We start from the raw sequence: 14562 nt of genomic DNA, 5'->3' as shown, positions 1-14562 counted from the left end.
CCATGTACTCTATTACTGTGCGTAAATTTAATTCACCTAAGAACCCTGTGAAATATTTATTATGATCCAAGTTTTAGAGATGAGTTAGTTGAGACTCATGCAAGTCAATTACTTGATGAGGATATATAGCTAGTAACTGGTCAAATCAGGATTTGACATGAGTTCTCTCTGCCCTTAAAGCATGATCTCCCTTCATGATACCACCCTTCCTGACAGGAGCACGCTAAATTCTTGTCCCAGCTCTGCCCTTTATTAGTGACGCAGCCAGTCATTTAGACTCTTCGGACCCCAATTTTTCACTTGTAAAATGACAGATGCCCTACCTATTTCAGAGGCTCCTTGGGAGCATCACATGATAAAAGCATGTGAAAGGGCTTTGAAGAGTTAATAAGTTGTTAAAAATACAATGGGGATTATAAGAATATTAGAGTAAGGAATTACTAATATTTGGCAAGATCTTAAAAGATCCATAGGCAAGCTGTGTCTTGTAGCTGGTTACGTGGAGATTGTGAAAGATTATTCACTAATTCTCTAGAAAGGAAGGTTCTTTGCTTTTCCTAGTCAGCACCTAGGCAAGCATGGGTACAGAAGAGGGAATTTGAAAACATGTAAGACAAAGACCTGTTTTTTAAAAACTGGAATTCTTGGATCCAATCTTATGGTTCTATATCTGGACTGAATCCATATTACCTGTAAACATTGGCACCAAGAACCTACAAGAAATCCTTATAAGAATCAAAAACACCTACCAAACATTGTACCATTGGATTATTTGTTTTATTTAAACTATTGAAATAAAGTCCACTAATAAAATTGGAAATTAATTTTGGCAGAACAAAAAATTTAAAATCTTTTTCTGTATACTCAGGACAAGAATAGCAATTATCTAAGAGACTAATATATAAAATCAACAAAAGACACAAATGCTTGGATAATGCATATATACGCTCATCTAAAACCATCCCACAGAATCTGAGTGATGACTTGTAGGCAGCTATCAAATTAAATGACTGATATTCAGCAGGACCAGAAATCATAAGTTATTTAATGTCCCTGGGGCTAGAAGTAACTAGACTATGAGTATAATTTTCTCTCATCCCAGGTACCAAGGAAATGTATGAGACTTAATAAGAATATTTATTTTACTTGATTTTTGGAAAGCTTGAATGAAGTCATAATGCCACAAGACAGCTGATTAACACACATAATAGTAATAACAACAACAACAAGAACAATATTTATTGAGTTCTTCATATATGCCACACAATACACTAAGAAATTTTCATACATTATCTCATTTAATTCTTAAAAACAACAATGTGCAGATAATCTTTTTATCCCCTTCATATAGATGGGAAAGTTGACTACAAAGACATGAAGCAATTTGCCCAAGGTCACAGCCAGTGAAAGGAAGAGCTGGCAAGTGAGCCCAGACCCCAATGACTAGAGGCTGGGAACTACCTACAACAAATTGAAGTCAGAGAGCCCTACTCACTTTTCCTTTTCTCCTGCCCTTTCTCCTACTGTCTAAGAAGTAGCTAGGGTTCTGAAGGGGTAGAGAAGGCCACATCTCCTCTTGCTACTTCAAAATAAAAACAATGAGAAAGCTGGTACAGAAAATGGATTAGAACAAATTAAATGTCAACTAAACAAAAACCTTATTTTTACGCCAGGATTCATGCTGCTTTCTGCCCTACTTTTCCTTCAATATCTATTTCAATTTTTATCAAAGAGAAATTTAAACCATTGAGACAATTTTTCTAGAAAATTTAAGGCTAAGAATCACATGTTCTGAGAGCCCTAAGTTGGAAAGTAAGGATTCCCATTTGTTTTCTAGAATCAACTCAGTTTCCTTTCTTCCTCATTAGAAATCAATTGGCTGAGGTTCAAGGACCAAGGTTCTTTGAGAAAACATTCTGGACAATGATGCAACCTGACACACCTTGGCATATTACACTACAGATTTTCAGAGGCTTTAATGTGACTCACCTCTCCCAAGACATCCATGGAGTTGTTTTCCACAATCATGGGGATTTCTGGCTTAGCTTAAAGGCAAATAAAACACAATTAGTGGCACTGAATGCCATCCTACCTGGCCTACTTTTGTGTGTGTGTGTTTGTGTAAGATTCATAGTTCATCAGATATTTATCAAACACCAACTGTGTGCCCAGCACTATGCTAGATGCCTAGGAAACAAAGGTGAACAGATCACCTTCACTGTCCTCAAGAAATTTACATTTTCATGGAAAATGCAGCTACATAAACTAGAAATTAGAACACACTGAGATAAGTTCCATAACTGAGGACATGTAGGATTTGAAGAAGGCTTTTAAGAGGAAATTCTAGCCCAGCCTTAGAGGATAAGACGAGGCTTTGGAAGATGCAACATCTAACTGATACTTGAATGATGATTATCGGTGAGTCAAGCGAAATGGGGAATGTGGAGGAGGGGAGGGAGAAGTGGTAGAGAGAGAGAAGAGATGAGTATTCTACGTGTCTAAAGGCCTAGAAATAAAATATGGTTTACAGGTCCCTGAGGGGGACAGGAAAAACACTGGATACTTGTTTAGTTTCTTGATACTAGAAACTATCAGGGACTATTTCAGTGATATTGGTGTCCTGCTAGATTGTAAGTGCCTTGAAGCCAGACTGCTTTATTCATCTCTCCATCTCTAGCACTTAACAGTGCCCAGCACGAAGTCAACACTGAGTACATCATGTTGAACTGAAGTGGCTTCAAGTAGGTTCTTGAGCATAGCAGGCAAAACCCTCTATGAACCAGTGGGGAAAATACTGAGGCCCCTTGTCACAGGTATAGTCAGAGCTGCTACGTCCATTTGGCGTTGCCTCTACTTACTGAAGGCCTCTTGCTGGGCATGGCTATGACTCTCTCCCAAGGATTTATTGGGGTTATGGGAGCACACTTAGTCCACAAGTAGAGCAAACTGGAAGTCCTAGAGAGTTAACGATGATAACACGGGGAGCTGGTGGATAACACCCCAGCTTCCTTGCCAATAAATTAATTTAACTCAAATTCTTGTCTCAATGTTTTCTTTCAGGGGAACCCAAACCAAGATACAACCCTAAAACACTGATGGGAGGAGGGGTATTTCTGACCTCCTACTAGCAATAAATACCAGTAGAATGAAGGACCTGAAATAAGGAACAAGTACTAAAAGTTGCAGGGGTGGTAGAGACATATTCTTTCTGAGACCCAGGACAATCAGGTTTAGCGCTTAGGAGTGGAGGAGAGCAAATTTGTGACGGCAGGTGATGCCCGCTAAGGGAAGTAATGTTAAAGGAGATACAGGACATGGTTTAAATGCTAAGGCAATTAGATCAACTTATGGTGCAAAAACCCTTAGTCCAGTGGGGCACAGTTTGCCTAACTTAGAATTGATATTTCTTTTCACATCCTGGATGGCTGCCTTCATTGATTTGTCAATAGTGAGGTCAGATGAGTCAATTTCATGTTTGTACTAAGAAAGTCACACTCCATAAATGAAAGAATGGTCATAATCGATAAAACAGATGAACAGTCTTTTCCAGCTCTTCACAGGGCATTGTTCAGGCTCCATAAGGAACCTGCTCATGGGGGGCAATTGATTTTTTCCTAGCCCATTCCTGAGGAGAGATGAAGAGAGAGGGAGGAAAGGAGGGCGTGAATGAGGGCAGGAGGAAGAGGGCAAGAGCCAGAGAGAGAGACATAGGAAAAGCTATAAGCCAGAGACTTCAAACTAAATAAATCTTGGCTGTAACTACTCCCATCTTTGTGAACTACAAGTTTTGCATTTCCTCCAAAATTCCAAATTGTGCGACCTCTAATAATGCAATAAGATTCTAAGTAAAAACAAAGATTTTTCACTTCTCCTCTCATTCAGAGAACTGAGGGAAAATCCTAGCAGCCCATGCTCTTAGGTTTTGTGAAGTGATTTTCTCTTTGTTTACCTCATTTTCGAGTGAAAATTTACCATTTACCACATTGCTCATCCACATCGTTGCTTTTTTTCTTCACCTTCATTTGAGAATGAAGTTTTAGAAAACACAATTCTTGGTCACAAAGATGAAAAAATATCCAAAGCTAGGGGTTTCTGCTTATTAACATTTCCGTGCATCACTGAGCAAAATAGAATTTTCACATTTTCTCCCAAATTTGCACCCTGCAGAGTCTCTGCAGTTTGAGTGAGGCCACAGTGGCTATTTCAGGTCAGCTCCACACTTCTGTGAATGCAGGCTCAGAGGGCCATCCTGCAGGCTCTTTTGCTGGAGGAGCTAGACAGTCTCTCCCCACAACTGGCCTTGGTGGGTGGGTGGGGGTGGGGGCAACTCTTGCAGAGTTTCTCTGGAGCAGTGTTTATCATCTTCCTTTTCTCACACTGGCCTCATTCCCTCTGGTTCCAGCAAGCAACTAAGACAATTAGACAACTAAGCAATTAGACTTTGGCAGTTATAATTAAAGAGATTTCCAATATTCTGTCAGAAACATTCAAGTTGTAAATAAGATAGTGGTCACCAGGAAATTGACCCATCTATGGCTCTCTGTGTGATTTTATTCTATTAACTGAGTCATCATTCTTTAACTTACTACCCTCAATGTGAGGGGCAAACAGAACTCCAGAACAGCTATCCTTGCCTGGCTGCTCTCCAGCTCACAGGGCGCTTCCTCTCTAGGGGAGAGCAAGGCAGGAGAAATTGACAGGAGGGTAGCAGAGAGTCCAGGGAACAAAAACTCTTACCAAAAACCTTGACCGTGGTGGAGCTCCTCAAGATTTTGCCAGGCCTGACCACAATGTGGCAAGAGAACTTCCGGTGGTCGTCGTGGATTTGGACTGGAGAGAGGTGGAGTCCATGGTCTGTACCTAGCCTGACTCTGTCTTTAAATAACGTGGAATTGCTGATGGGGTGATCTTGGGTGATAAGTGTTTCCTGAGTACCATTATCCTCCTGGTAAGAAAAATAGTTACCAGTTATTGAGCCCTCAACTGTCCCACAGGTTACAGGACTAGGTGTTCCACATGAATTAATTCATTTATGTCTTGTAAAAATAGAGATGACAAATGAAGAATTGAAATTAAGAGATACTTAAAATGTCACTAGAGCAAGTATCATTACATTTGACTTTCAATTAAAAACTACTGTCACTCTCTTCCAACATGAATGAAATCTGCTGCTCTTCTGGCTAGAACTTCCCCTACATAACCTTCCATAAGCTGCATATCCGGGGTGGGATTTGGGCGGTGCAGCACTGGGGGCTAATGGCAGATTGTAATTCTCATTTCAAGTTCTGAAATCTTAATGCTAAGATGTGTTGAGGAGGCTGTATCTGTTTCGCTATTAAATCTTCTCCTGAACTGGATGATTATGGTCGTCCTTTCTTCCCAGCATTCCTTTAGAAAAGGTCTTATTTTAGCTCATTTTACCTCAGAGTCAGGACTAGTCTGAGGTAAAGAGGCTCCTAGGGCCCATATTTAAGGAGGTTTCATTCTCAGGATCTTGTAAGTATAGGGTTGGCACCTGAGAGTGAGTGCCTCCTTGAATTTTGCGCCCTAGACACCTCCTTACCTCAGCCTAGTCATAGTCCTTGCTCCTCTGCCCCTATTTCTGTGTGTGTGCTGCCTTCAAAGGGGACACATGAGGCGTGGGCTGTAAATGTTCACCTGAATTCTGGAGATCAGAGTTTACTTGGCTCCTCTAGTCCGTATAAATGGCCCAGTGTTGATCAATGTCAGTAAATCTGCTGACTAAGGGCCCAGTTAGGAGGGGCATCTTGAAGGGCACGAGGGTAGAGGAAGAGTTATGCCCTTACACCCTTCAGTATAGCTGAATATTCTCAGCTGAGTTGCTTTGAAAATATTCTGATGCACAAACTTCTTCTCTGGAGATTCTAACTCAGTTATTCGGGGGTGAAACTTGGGCTGGGTCTTTTTTTTTTTTAAAGGTCCTTGGGGGAGCCAGGGCTGAGAACCACTGGTCTGACTCTAAACAACAGATGAATCACTATGCGCAGGGGTCAGAGGAAATGGAGGGAACTGAAAAGGAGAAGGGTGATCAGTAATGCATTCAATGAGGAAGAAGTCACGAAACAATACAAACGAAGATCTGTGATTTGGAGTCTCTGGTTTAAAAAATGAGACAGATTCAGAGTGGAAGAAATGGAAGCCAGGTGAGGGAGAGAATTCAAGTACGGGCAGAGAGCAGAAACAGTGGAAACACTAAGGCAGACTTCTTAAATAGTTTATATAGATGTTTCCAGAATATGCTTAGTAGAAACTCTTATGTATGACACAGTTCTTTAGGTGAGTATGGTTGGGACTCGTATCAGCCTTACATACAGGTTACAGATGGTACTGCCTGCAGAGAATCATCCTCTGCTTAAGACTCACTCCTGCGGCAACGCACATACCTTCACACACACGTAAAGAAGGCCCTAAGAGTCTGGCTGCTGTCTTCCTAATGAGGAAGGGTACCGAAAATGAAAGGGAGAGAGCTTATATTCTGGAGACAGGGGTCCCAAAAGGAACCCTAAGTATTGGATGTTGACAGCAGAAGAAAGTAAGGGAAGGCATCACGCAGCATCTGCTGGTCGGGAGGCCGATAATTAAGGCTGCAGGCTCCCCCTGCAGGTCCTTCAGCAAACAAACCAAGCTGAGTTTCACAGCCCTTGCTTTACGCACAGGGACAGATTTTGTGATGATTTTGGAGTTCAAAATGCTTCTTGGTCATTTAGTCAATGACTCGTCAATTGGAATATTTCCATCTGTCACCTCTTTGTGGGAAGAAGGGCAGTCAGAGGCTGAGGCTGGATTCTGGCGAGAGAAACTGCTTTTTCCTTTATTGTGTAGCTGAGTGTGACTGGCCAGAGCTGTTTAATTGACGGAGGAAAGATATACCCGAAAAAAACAATTTATGCGAAGTTTTGCTTTTCTTTTCTTTTCTGAGCGATTAACTGTTATAGAGGAGGGGTTTATTCCTTCCTTGGGAAAGGTGGTTTCAGTTGCAAAGTGTGTCCTGTAACCAGCAACATCAGGAGAGCCTAAGAGATTCTAGAGTCCCCAGTTATGAAGGGGCCAAGGCAAGAACCTGCATGTGAGTGGCTGCCTACGGAGCAAATGGGAGAAGGAGAGGTGGAAAAAACCAGTGCAAACAACGAAATGTCTAGAGCTGGAAGAGGGAGAAAGAATGCTAATATAATGCTGTGACCACTACTAAAATTTTATATTTTTATTAGCTTAAATTAAATTAGCACCTACTATATCTTAGGCACTATGTGAACTTCTTTCAAGTCTTATCTTATTTACCGCTTTGGACAATCTGGAATAAACTGAGGTTAAGTAACTTGCTCAAAGGTCACACAACGTAAGAAGGTACGTAAGTCACAGCATCAAAAACCAGGGCTGCCCAGGACCAGGGATAACAGGGATAGCAAGGGACATAGGCTACAGAGACAACACATGCTAATAAAAACCAAACCATCACAAGACAAATAAAAAAAACTTTCTGGAGTATCTAGAATGAAAAATATAAAAGAAATTCCAGGAAGCCAGAGGCCTTTATATAAGTTATAGATTACAGAGGTGTGGGCAATATGCTGACTGAAGACACCTTGGTGATAGGGGTCCCAGAGTGTACTTCAACTCCTACCAGATAATGATGCTCTTAGGTAACTTGTCTGTAGGAAACAGACTGGTAGGGGGTCTTATACAGAGCCTTTATTCTTGCCTGTTTTTCTTTTCTTGTTCTTAAAGCAAAATTTTTGACAAATTTTTTTTAATATTAATAAATATTTCTAAAACTTCATGGGATTCTCAACCTGGTGGACCCTTACGATTTAAAGGGGAATATAGACTGAACTAGCTAATGTGTATGATACACCTACACTGACACTCAGTAGATGTTCAATTAATACAAAGGCTTTGTCCTCCAGCCTCACTGATGATCACCCAGCTAATTCATGAGCATGTATTCACGATCTGCCTTATTAAATTGAAGAATTATGGAGAGTCATAAAACTAACCACTTAGAGATTAATTTTTAACACATGCTGGGTACAGGTACTATGCTGAGTTATTTAGTTGCATTACCTTATTCACACCTCACAACACCATGAGGTCATACTATAATGATCTCCTTTTATAGGTGAGGCAGCTAAAATTTAGATTAGGCAACATATCCAAGGTCACACTGAATTCTGAGACAAAAGGAGAAATGTGTGCCCCTATGTGCACTTATCAAAATATCCTCCTATATTTTCACCAGGTGGAAAAAGTTAATAAAAACTCTACAATTAAAAAATCTTTTAAAAAGGAATGCATAAAGGTGTGCATTGCTCCATCTGTTCTACTCTGTCAACCCTCACGCATGCACCCACGGGGATCACGATGCCAGGAAGGCCCAGGAACCACAGGCTGATTGGAAAATGCTGTTCCTTGAACAGCATGGCAGGGTCTCAAAAAACCACAACCTGACTTTATTTAAAATTTTGATATTTTGCTCATAATGGATTTTCCCTAAATGTTGATTTTTAAAAAACATTTTATTAAAATTTGTATCTTGATTACTGATTTTTTTGGCACTCTCTTAAATTTTGTACCCAAGGCGAGGGCCTTACCCACCTCACCCTAATCCCAGCTCTTAGGTCACACAGCCAGTAAATGGTAGACCCAGCACTTGAAAACAACAGTTTTCCTCCAAAAGTCATGCTGTTGATGACTTTGCTATCTACAGCCTCACAAAAGCAGTAGAATGAACAGACCTTGTCTTTTCTGCTTATAGTCTATCTGAGGAGAAGAACAAATTCACAAGAAAAACAAATTACAAAATCAGGACCCAGAGAAGAGAAATAAATGCATAAGTAAGTCATGTACAGGATTTGCATAAAATAATCAGCATGGTGAGGGCTGGGTAGGGTCATATTGAATAATGGAATACTGCTGTATGTCCTTTTATCACTTGACAGACCCTAAAATAGTTTGCAGAGCCTTTCCTACTTTTGTATTAGAATCAGAATTTTCCATCCAGGAAAGGGACCTTGGTACTGTTTGATTTAATGGCTTTATCTTGTCTCTGAGGTCCGTGCCAGGGTTGGCTGTGTTGACCATAGCACATGGCAGGTGTTGAGTGTATGGAGCTCATTCAATAAATTCTGCTAACTGTATTGATTGCTACTTCTTTATCTCCAAACTGCTTCCTGTCTTCACGTTTCCTCCATTTAGTCTCCATCCAGTCGGTGCTGTCAAGGCAGCTGCTTGCAAAGCTCCCCATGGCCACTTGACAGAGCACCGGACAATATTTTTCCAATCATCACAATTGGTTGTCAACACTTTGTAGGTTGGCCAGCACTTCATTTTTGATTATGGTGAAGACAATTAGGGTCAGTTGCCATCCGGGAGAAGGTGACAGTTTTGTATTCTACTAGCTAGGCTTCCCATAGGCGTGGGAAACCAACATTATTTATAGTACCATTTTGCCTTTTGTTTAAATACAAAACATCACCAATATTAAAGAAGAGTATAATGAAAAGATACATTTATAAATAAAAGTTTAAAGAAATAGAAGCATCTAGGTTTTAGTTATGTGCCTTTATCACTAATATTGAACTATTTGAATCTGAAATATTCCTCTCCTTCTTTTCACGATTTTAAAGAGAAAAATCATGGGTTTCTCTTTATCCACCAACTTTGGGAACAAATATTCCCTCAACATCTCCCCCTGCCCCCACTGCCAACTTGTACTCATGAGTACCAGGGTCTTGGTGTAGTCCATGTCTGTCGCTTTCTGGCCCACTGTTCTTTAATTATCCAGCTCTAACATAACCTAAGAAGCTTTTCCAGGTCCATCTAGTCAGAATCAAACTATTTTACCTCTATGCTGCCATTTTTCACATTTTTATTAAAGTTGTGTTTCTTGGTAGGAAATATGTCCAATATACTTTTGTACCCCTGCAGGACCTAGCACTCAAAATAGATTCATGTATGTTTATTGGATCAAATTGCAATTTATACTGTGGGAAATCAGGATGATAATTTGGAATGAAAACAGAATACTGGAGTGTATTTAGAAGCTCCTATAGTAAGCCTGCAGAATTTCCCTGATGACTGTATGCTTGTGCCCCAGGACACAAATTGGGAAAAATTTCATTTGTCCTTCGTCTATTGCATCCCACACACACTCGATACATCTTATACATCACCCCACCATTCATATAGACCCTCAGTGTCCACTGCAGGGTTACCCCTTTATGTTTATTTATCACCTCTCATGCTGGGTCAATGTTGGATACAATGTGTATTTGCACCTGGTGCCTGTCTACCTCAGTGTAGTCACAATCCTGGAATGAAACTTCCCCCAATGCAAAGGATCCACTCCATGAACACATTTAACAGCCTTGGCATGGGATCAGGTACACATAGCAAATAATTTTTTTTTAATAATAACTGAGTATCCCAATAATAACCTTTCCTATGAAGGTCATAACTGAATTAATTAAATTTTATAAAATTCCACATATAAGAAGACATGACTTTTCCAGGCTGTTTTCCAGTGACCTCAATTAGAATCATTTTAGTTTGTTAAATTGTTTCCAGGGTTCAACGCAGCACTTGCAGTGGGAGCACGTTGCAGCTTCCTGGAGTTTCTTAGTTTGGTACAACAGGTTTCTACCCTCCTGAGCTCATCTTCACCATCTCTACTTTTTAACCTTTTTCTAAAAGCCACATTATATCGTGTTCATAAGAACAACTGGTGTAACGTTATGAGTTTTATTGCTAGTTTAACAAGAGATTGCAGAACTAAAAAATGGATTGGAGGGGATATTTATGTCCTCTTCAGACCTATAACAGTCAGGACCTGAAGAGCTGCAGTTTATTCCCCAATATGGGGACACTGGATGATTTCATATCAGACTTGCTGAATCCCACAGCCACGGACAGTGTGGAGCACGGATGTAAATCAGAGAAGCAAATAGATTTTGACATTTTAAAAGGGAATTCACAGTAGGTATTTAATCAGCACATTTGCCAATACAATGTTGCCTTTGAAGAGAAGTTTCTTTCAGAAAGATTCCTCAAGTTGTCCCTATCATGATGCATCCTTTAAAGTGACAGCATGGCTTGAGGTTCTAGAAGAAGTTTAGGACTCTCTCACCCTGTGACCTGAGGTGCACTTTCTCTGTCCCTCATTTATCCTAAAGGTCCTGCCAGGATCTAAAGATAATGTCTATACAGCCTTCTTAGTTTCTTTGAAGAAAACTACTAGATAAAGGATGCCTTATCAGTTATCTAGTCGTTAATACTTAGTGAGCTGCTGCTCATTAACCAGCCAGCCATCAAACAGCCAGCATGAATTTAGTGACTATCAATTTAATATGCAGACAATGAATGGGATATGGGGGAATGGCACAAAGAGAAACAGATCCATTTAATTATTTATTAATTATTTATTGAGTGTCTATGTTCTAGGCACTATACTGGATGCCAGGGATTTTTGAAGTGAGTGATGTAGCTTTTTGCTCTGGAGAAACTCAGAGTCACACAAAAGACACAGGCTGACTGAAGGCTTTACATTTGCTTAGAAAAACAGATCACACACTCTTGAGATAAGAACACTCCAGATCAATTTACTAGCCAGCAAAAATCTCTGTAGTAAAGCTTTATTAAACTTATTAAATTTTATTATTATTTATTCTTATTAAACTTTATTATTCCCCTTGATAGTGAATTCGTGATCATTAGGATGGAGACTTTTTGCCTATTGGTAGAAAATATTAGTAACATAAGCAAGGTATAGAGTGCATGCCCATCACTGTAGAGTTTGGTTTAGGAGGTTTCTGCCCCCTTGAGATCATCTCTACTTTTTAACCTTTTTCTAAGAACCTCATTGTATCATGTTTGTTATGGAAAATTGACTTATACTAATGATAGGCACAATGTCCGGGAAGCCTTACATTTTGGAAACCAAACCCCATAAAGGGAAAGAAGTATTTTCTGACAGATGACAAAGAGACATCGTAGATTTTAGAACAGTTTGAGACAGTTATTTTAGAACATTTTTTTTCTTCTTATTCTACCGACTATCCAAAAAATATCTAGATAGTGAAAAAGTATCAGTAGTTTGTATTTTTAGGCCTACTTGCAGGCCAGTTATTTTGGATTTGGCACATCTCCAGAGAAATTTTTTTAAATGAAGTGTCTAGTTTCCAAAACAGTCCACAAAAATCTAGATAACTTGTAATATGAATGATAAATCATGTGAATACAGTATTTTGCAAACTGTATCAGTTGTTACATTCATGGAGATCTACGAGTCCTATAAGAATTTTTAAATTTTGTGTTTTTATTGTTATGGCAATCTAAAAATTAATGCAATCATATTTTGAATCATCTAAATAAACACCGTCTTACGTGATTCTCAAAATTGTGTTTATGGTTATCTTTATAACTGTGTCAGTCTTGCGTTATCGGATTTAATAGTATTAGAGGTCTATTATATACATTGGTTAATAGCTGGCTGTCATTTGGTTGGCTTGCCTTGGAAAAGTTCCCATAAAAATTCAGATTCTTGGCTTTTATTTTTTTAAGTCAGAAAACATGGTAAGTCTAGACCTGCAGCTCCCTGTGGCAATAATAGGGCTGAGCAGTGGCTGTCTCTTACAGAGGTCCTGCTTCTCTTATGTACATTTTCTATCCATATTTTATAAGCATTAGAGTTTGTGTTTCCCCATCTAAAGCAATGTTATCTATTTCCCAGGATGCAGTAGTATAGATTCTGGGAAAAGAAGGTCTATCCCTCTGCATATGTTGTTGGTAAAGCACATATTTGTGAGTAGGGACTTCTGCTGGATGTGGCTCTTCTCCAGGGCACCTTCACACTCTTTCCTCTCTGTAATCATGGTTTGGTATGTAGCACAAAATAGAAACTAACCTTTAGGAACTAATTTCTAAATTACTGCATTCATGGACCTGGACCCTTGCTGAGTTAGATGGAATGCGAATGCTCCCCTGCTTTCTCTCCGGCCATTCCCCAACCTTCCACACAATGCCCCTCTCTCATCCAGTATGTTTCCTTCCCTATTTTAATTTGTTATTCACCTTTACTTAATCAATATTTAAAGATCATTGCAGTTATTCACTGAAAAGGGCAACACTTACCACCAACCATGCAAAGGTGAACTCAGACGAGATTTCCGAGGAGATATTTTGAAAGCATGGTATTTCTAGAGTCCGATTTATCTCTATTTCCATTGTATGGTTGCTTCTCCATTCATCCTGAGCAACTGTAACAAAACATAAGGTGGAAAAGACATGCATCTGCGATTGGTTTGTGAAGTGCTTTTTATCAAAGAAAGGAGAATAATTTTAGTACAGAGACTCATCTCTCCTCAGCTGCACCTATGAAGGAAAAAGGAAAAACCCCACTAGAGTCCTCATTGTATAAATGGCAAAACGGAGCCATTGAGAAGTACCGAGTTGCTTATCATTGAAAAATTACAGGGAAACCACGCTAAGAGAATCCAGCTCACAATTTGGCATGTTCCTCTGCTTTAACTCAAAATTGACACTTCAGTCTTCAGATCATGTTTCTTTGCTCATATAGAATATGTAACTTTATAACCTAGCCTCTAATTGTCTTTTGTAAAATTTTAGTAGACAGTTTTTTTTTTAAAGAGCAGTTTAGGTTCACAGTAAAATTAAGTGGAAAGTACAGAGGGCCCATATACCTCCCGTCCCCATGCGTGCATGACCTCCCCCACTATTAGGATCCCAGAGCACAGTGGTACATTTGTTACAATTGATGGACCTACATTGACACATCATTATCACCAATGAGAGTTCACATCAGGGTTTACGTTAGAGTTCACTCCTGGTGCTGTGCATTCTATGGGTTTGGACAAATGTATAATGACATGTGTCCACCATTGTGGTGTCATACAGAATAATTTCATTACCCTAAAAATCCTCTGTTCTTCACCTATTCATCCCTCCCTCCCACCAACCTTCTGACAACCTCTGATCTTTTTACTGTCTTCATATCTAGTTGTCTTTACAGAGCTTATAAACATTCCTCCAAAGAAGGAATGATATATAAAAATATATGAGAAAACTCTGAGGAAGCATCATTAATGAATTATTTTCTTTTTTTTGTGTGTGAGGAAGATCAGTCCTGAGCTAACATCCATGCTAAGCCTCCTCTTTTTGCTGAGGAAGACTGGCCCTGAGCTAACATCTATTGCCAATCCTCCTCCTTTTTTTTCCCAAAGCCCCAGTAGATAGTTGTATGTCATAGTTGCACATCCTTCTAGTTGCTGTATGTGGGACGCGGCCTCAGTATGGCCAGAGAAGAGGTGCATCGGCGCGTGCCCAAGATCTGAACTCGGGCCACCAGTAGCAGAGCGCGCGCACTTAACCGCTAAGCCATGGGGCCGGCCTGAATTACTTTCATTTTTAAGGTGATATGAGATAAATATCTGTTTTATAGTCTTTTTTTGGGGGGGGGGAAGTTATATACACATACATATCCATTTGTGACTAGACTACAATAACATCAAAGAACAATTTATAAATGAA

The 14562-nt window shown here is 39.7% G+C and overlaps 1 protein-coding gene across 2 annotated transcripts in view; it reads right to left on the bottom strand.

Annotated features, from left to right (window-relative positions):
* Positions 1 to 14562, bottom strand: part of CD96 (CD96 molecule) — a 91918-nt gene that overhangs the window by 60004 nt on the left and 17352 nt on the right. For both annotated transcript variants that reach the window (XM_087439577.1, XM_087439576.1), the window contains 3 exons: positions 13147 to 13271; positions 4738 to 4945; positions 1990 to 2045 (listed from right to left, as the gene is read on the bottom strand). In XM_087439577.1, the coding sequence (XP_087295703.1) occupies positions 1990 to 2045; positions 4738 to 4945; positions 13147 to 13271 (389 nt within the window). The remainder of the gene's footprint in view (positions 1 to 1989; positions 2046 to 4737; positions 4946 to 13146; positions 13272 to 14562) is intronic.

The sequence above is a fragment of the Ceratotherium simum genome, chromosome 15 (genome assembly GCF_057802395.1).
Source record: "Ceratotherium simum simum isolate JZ-2026a chromosome 15, ASM5780239v1, whole genome shotgun sequence".
NCBI lineage: Eukaryota > Metazoa > Chordata > Mammalia > Perissodactyla > Rhinocerotidae > Ceratotherium > Ceratotherium simum.
Note: the sequence above shows the minus strand (reverse complement) of the source record. Positions and strands in the feature narration are given on the sequence as shown.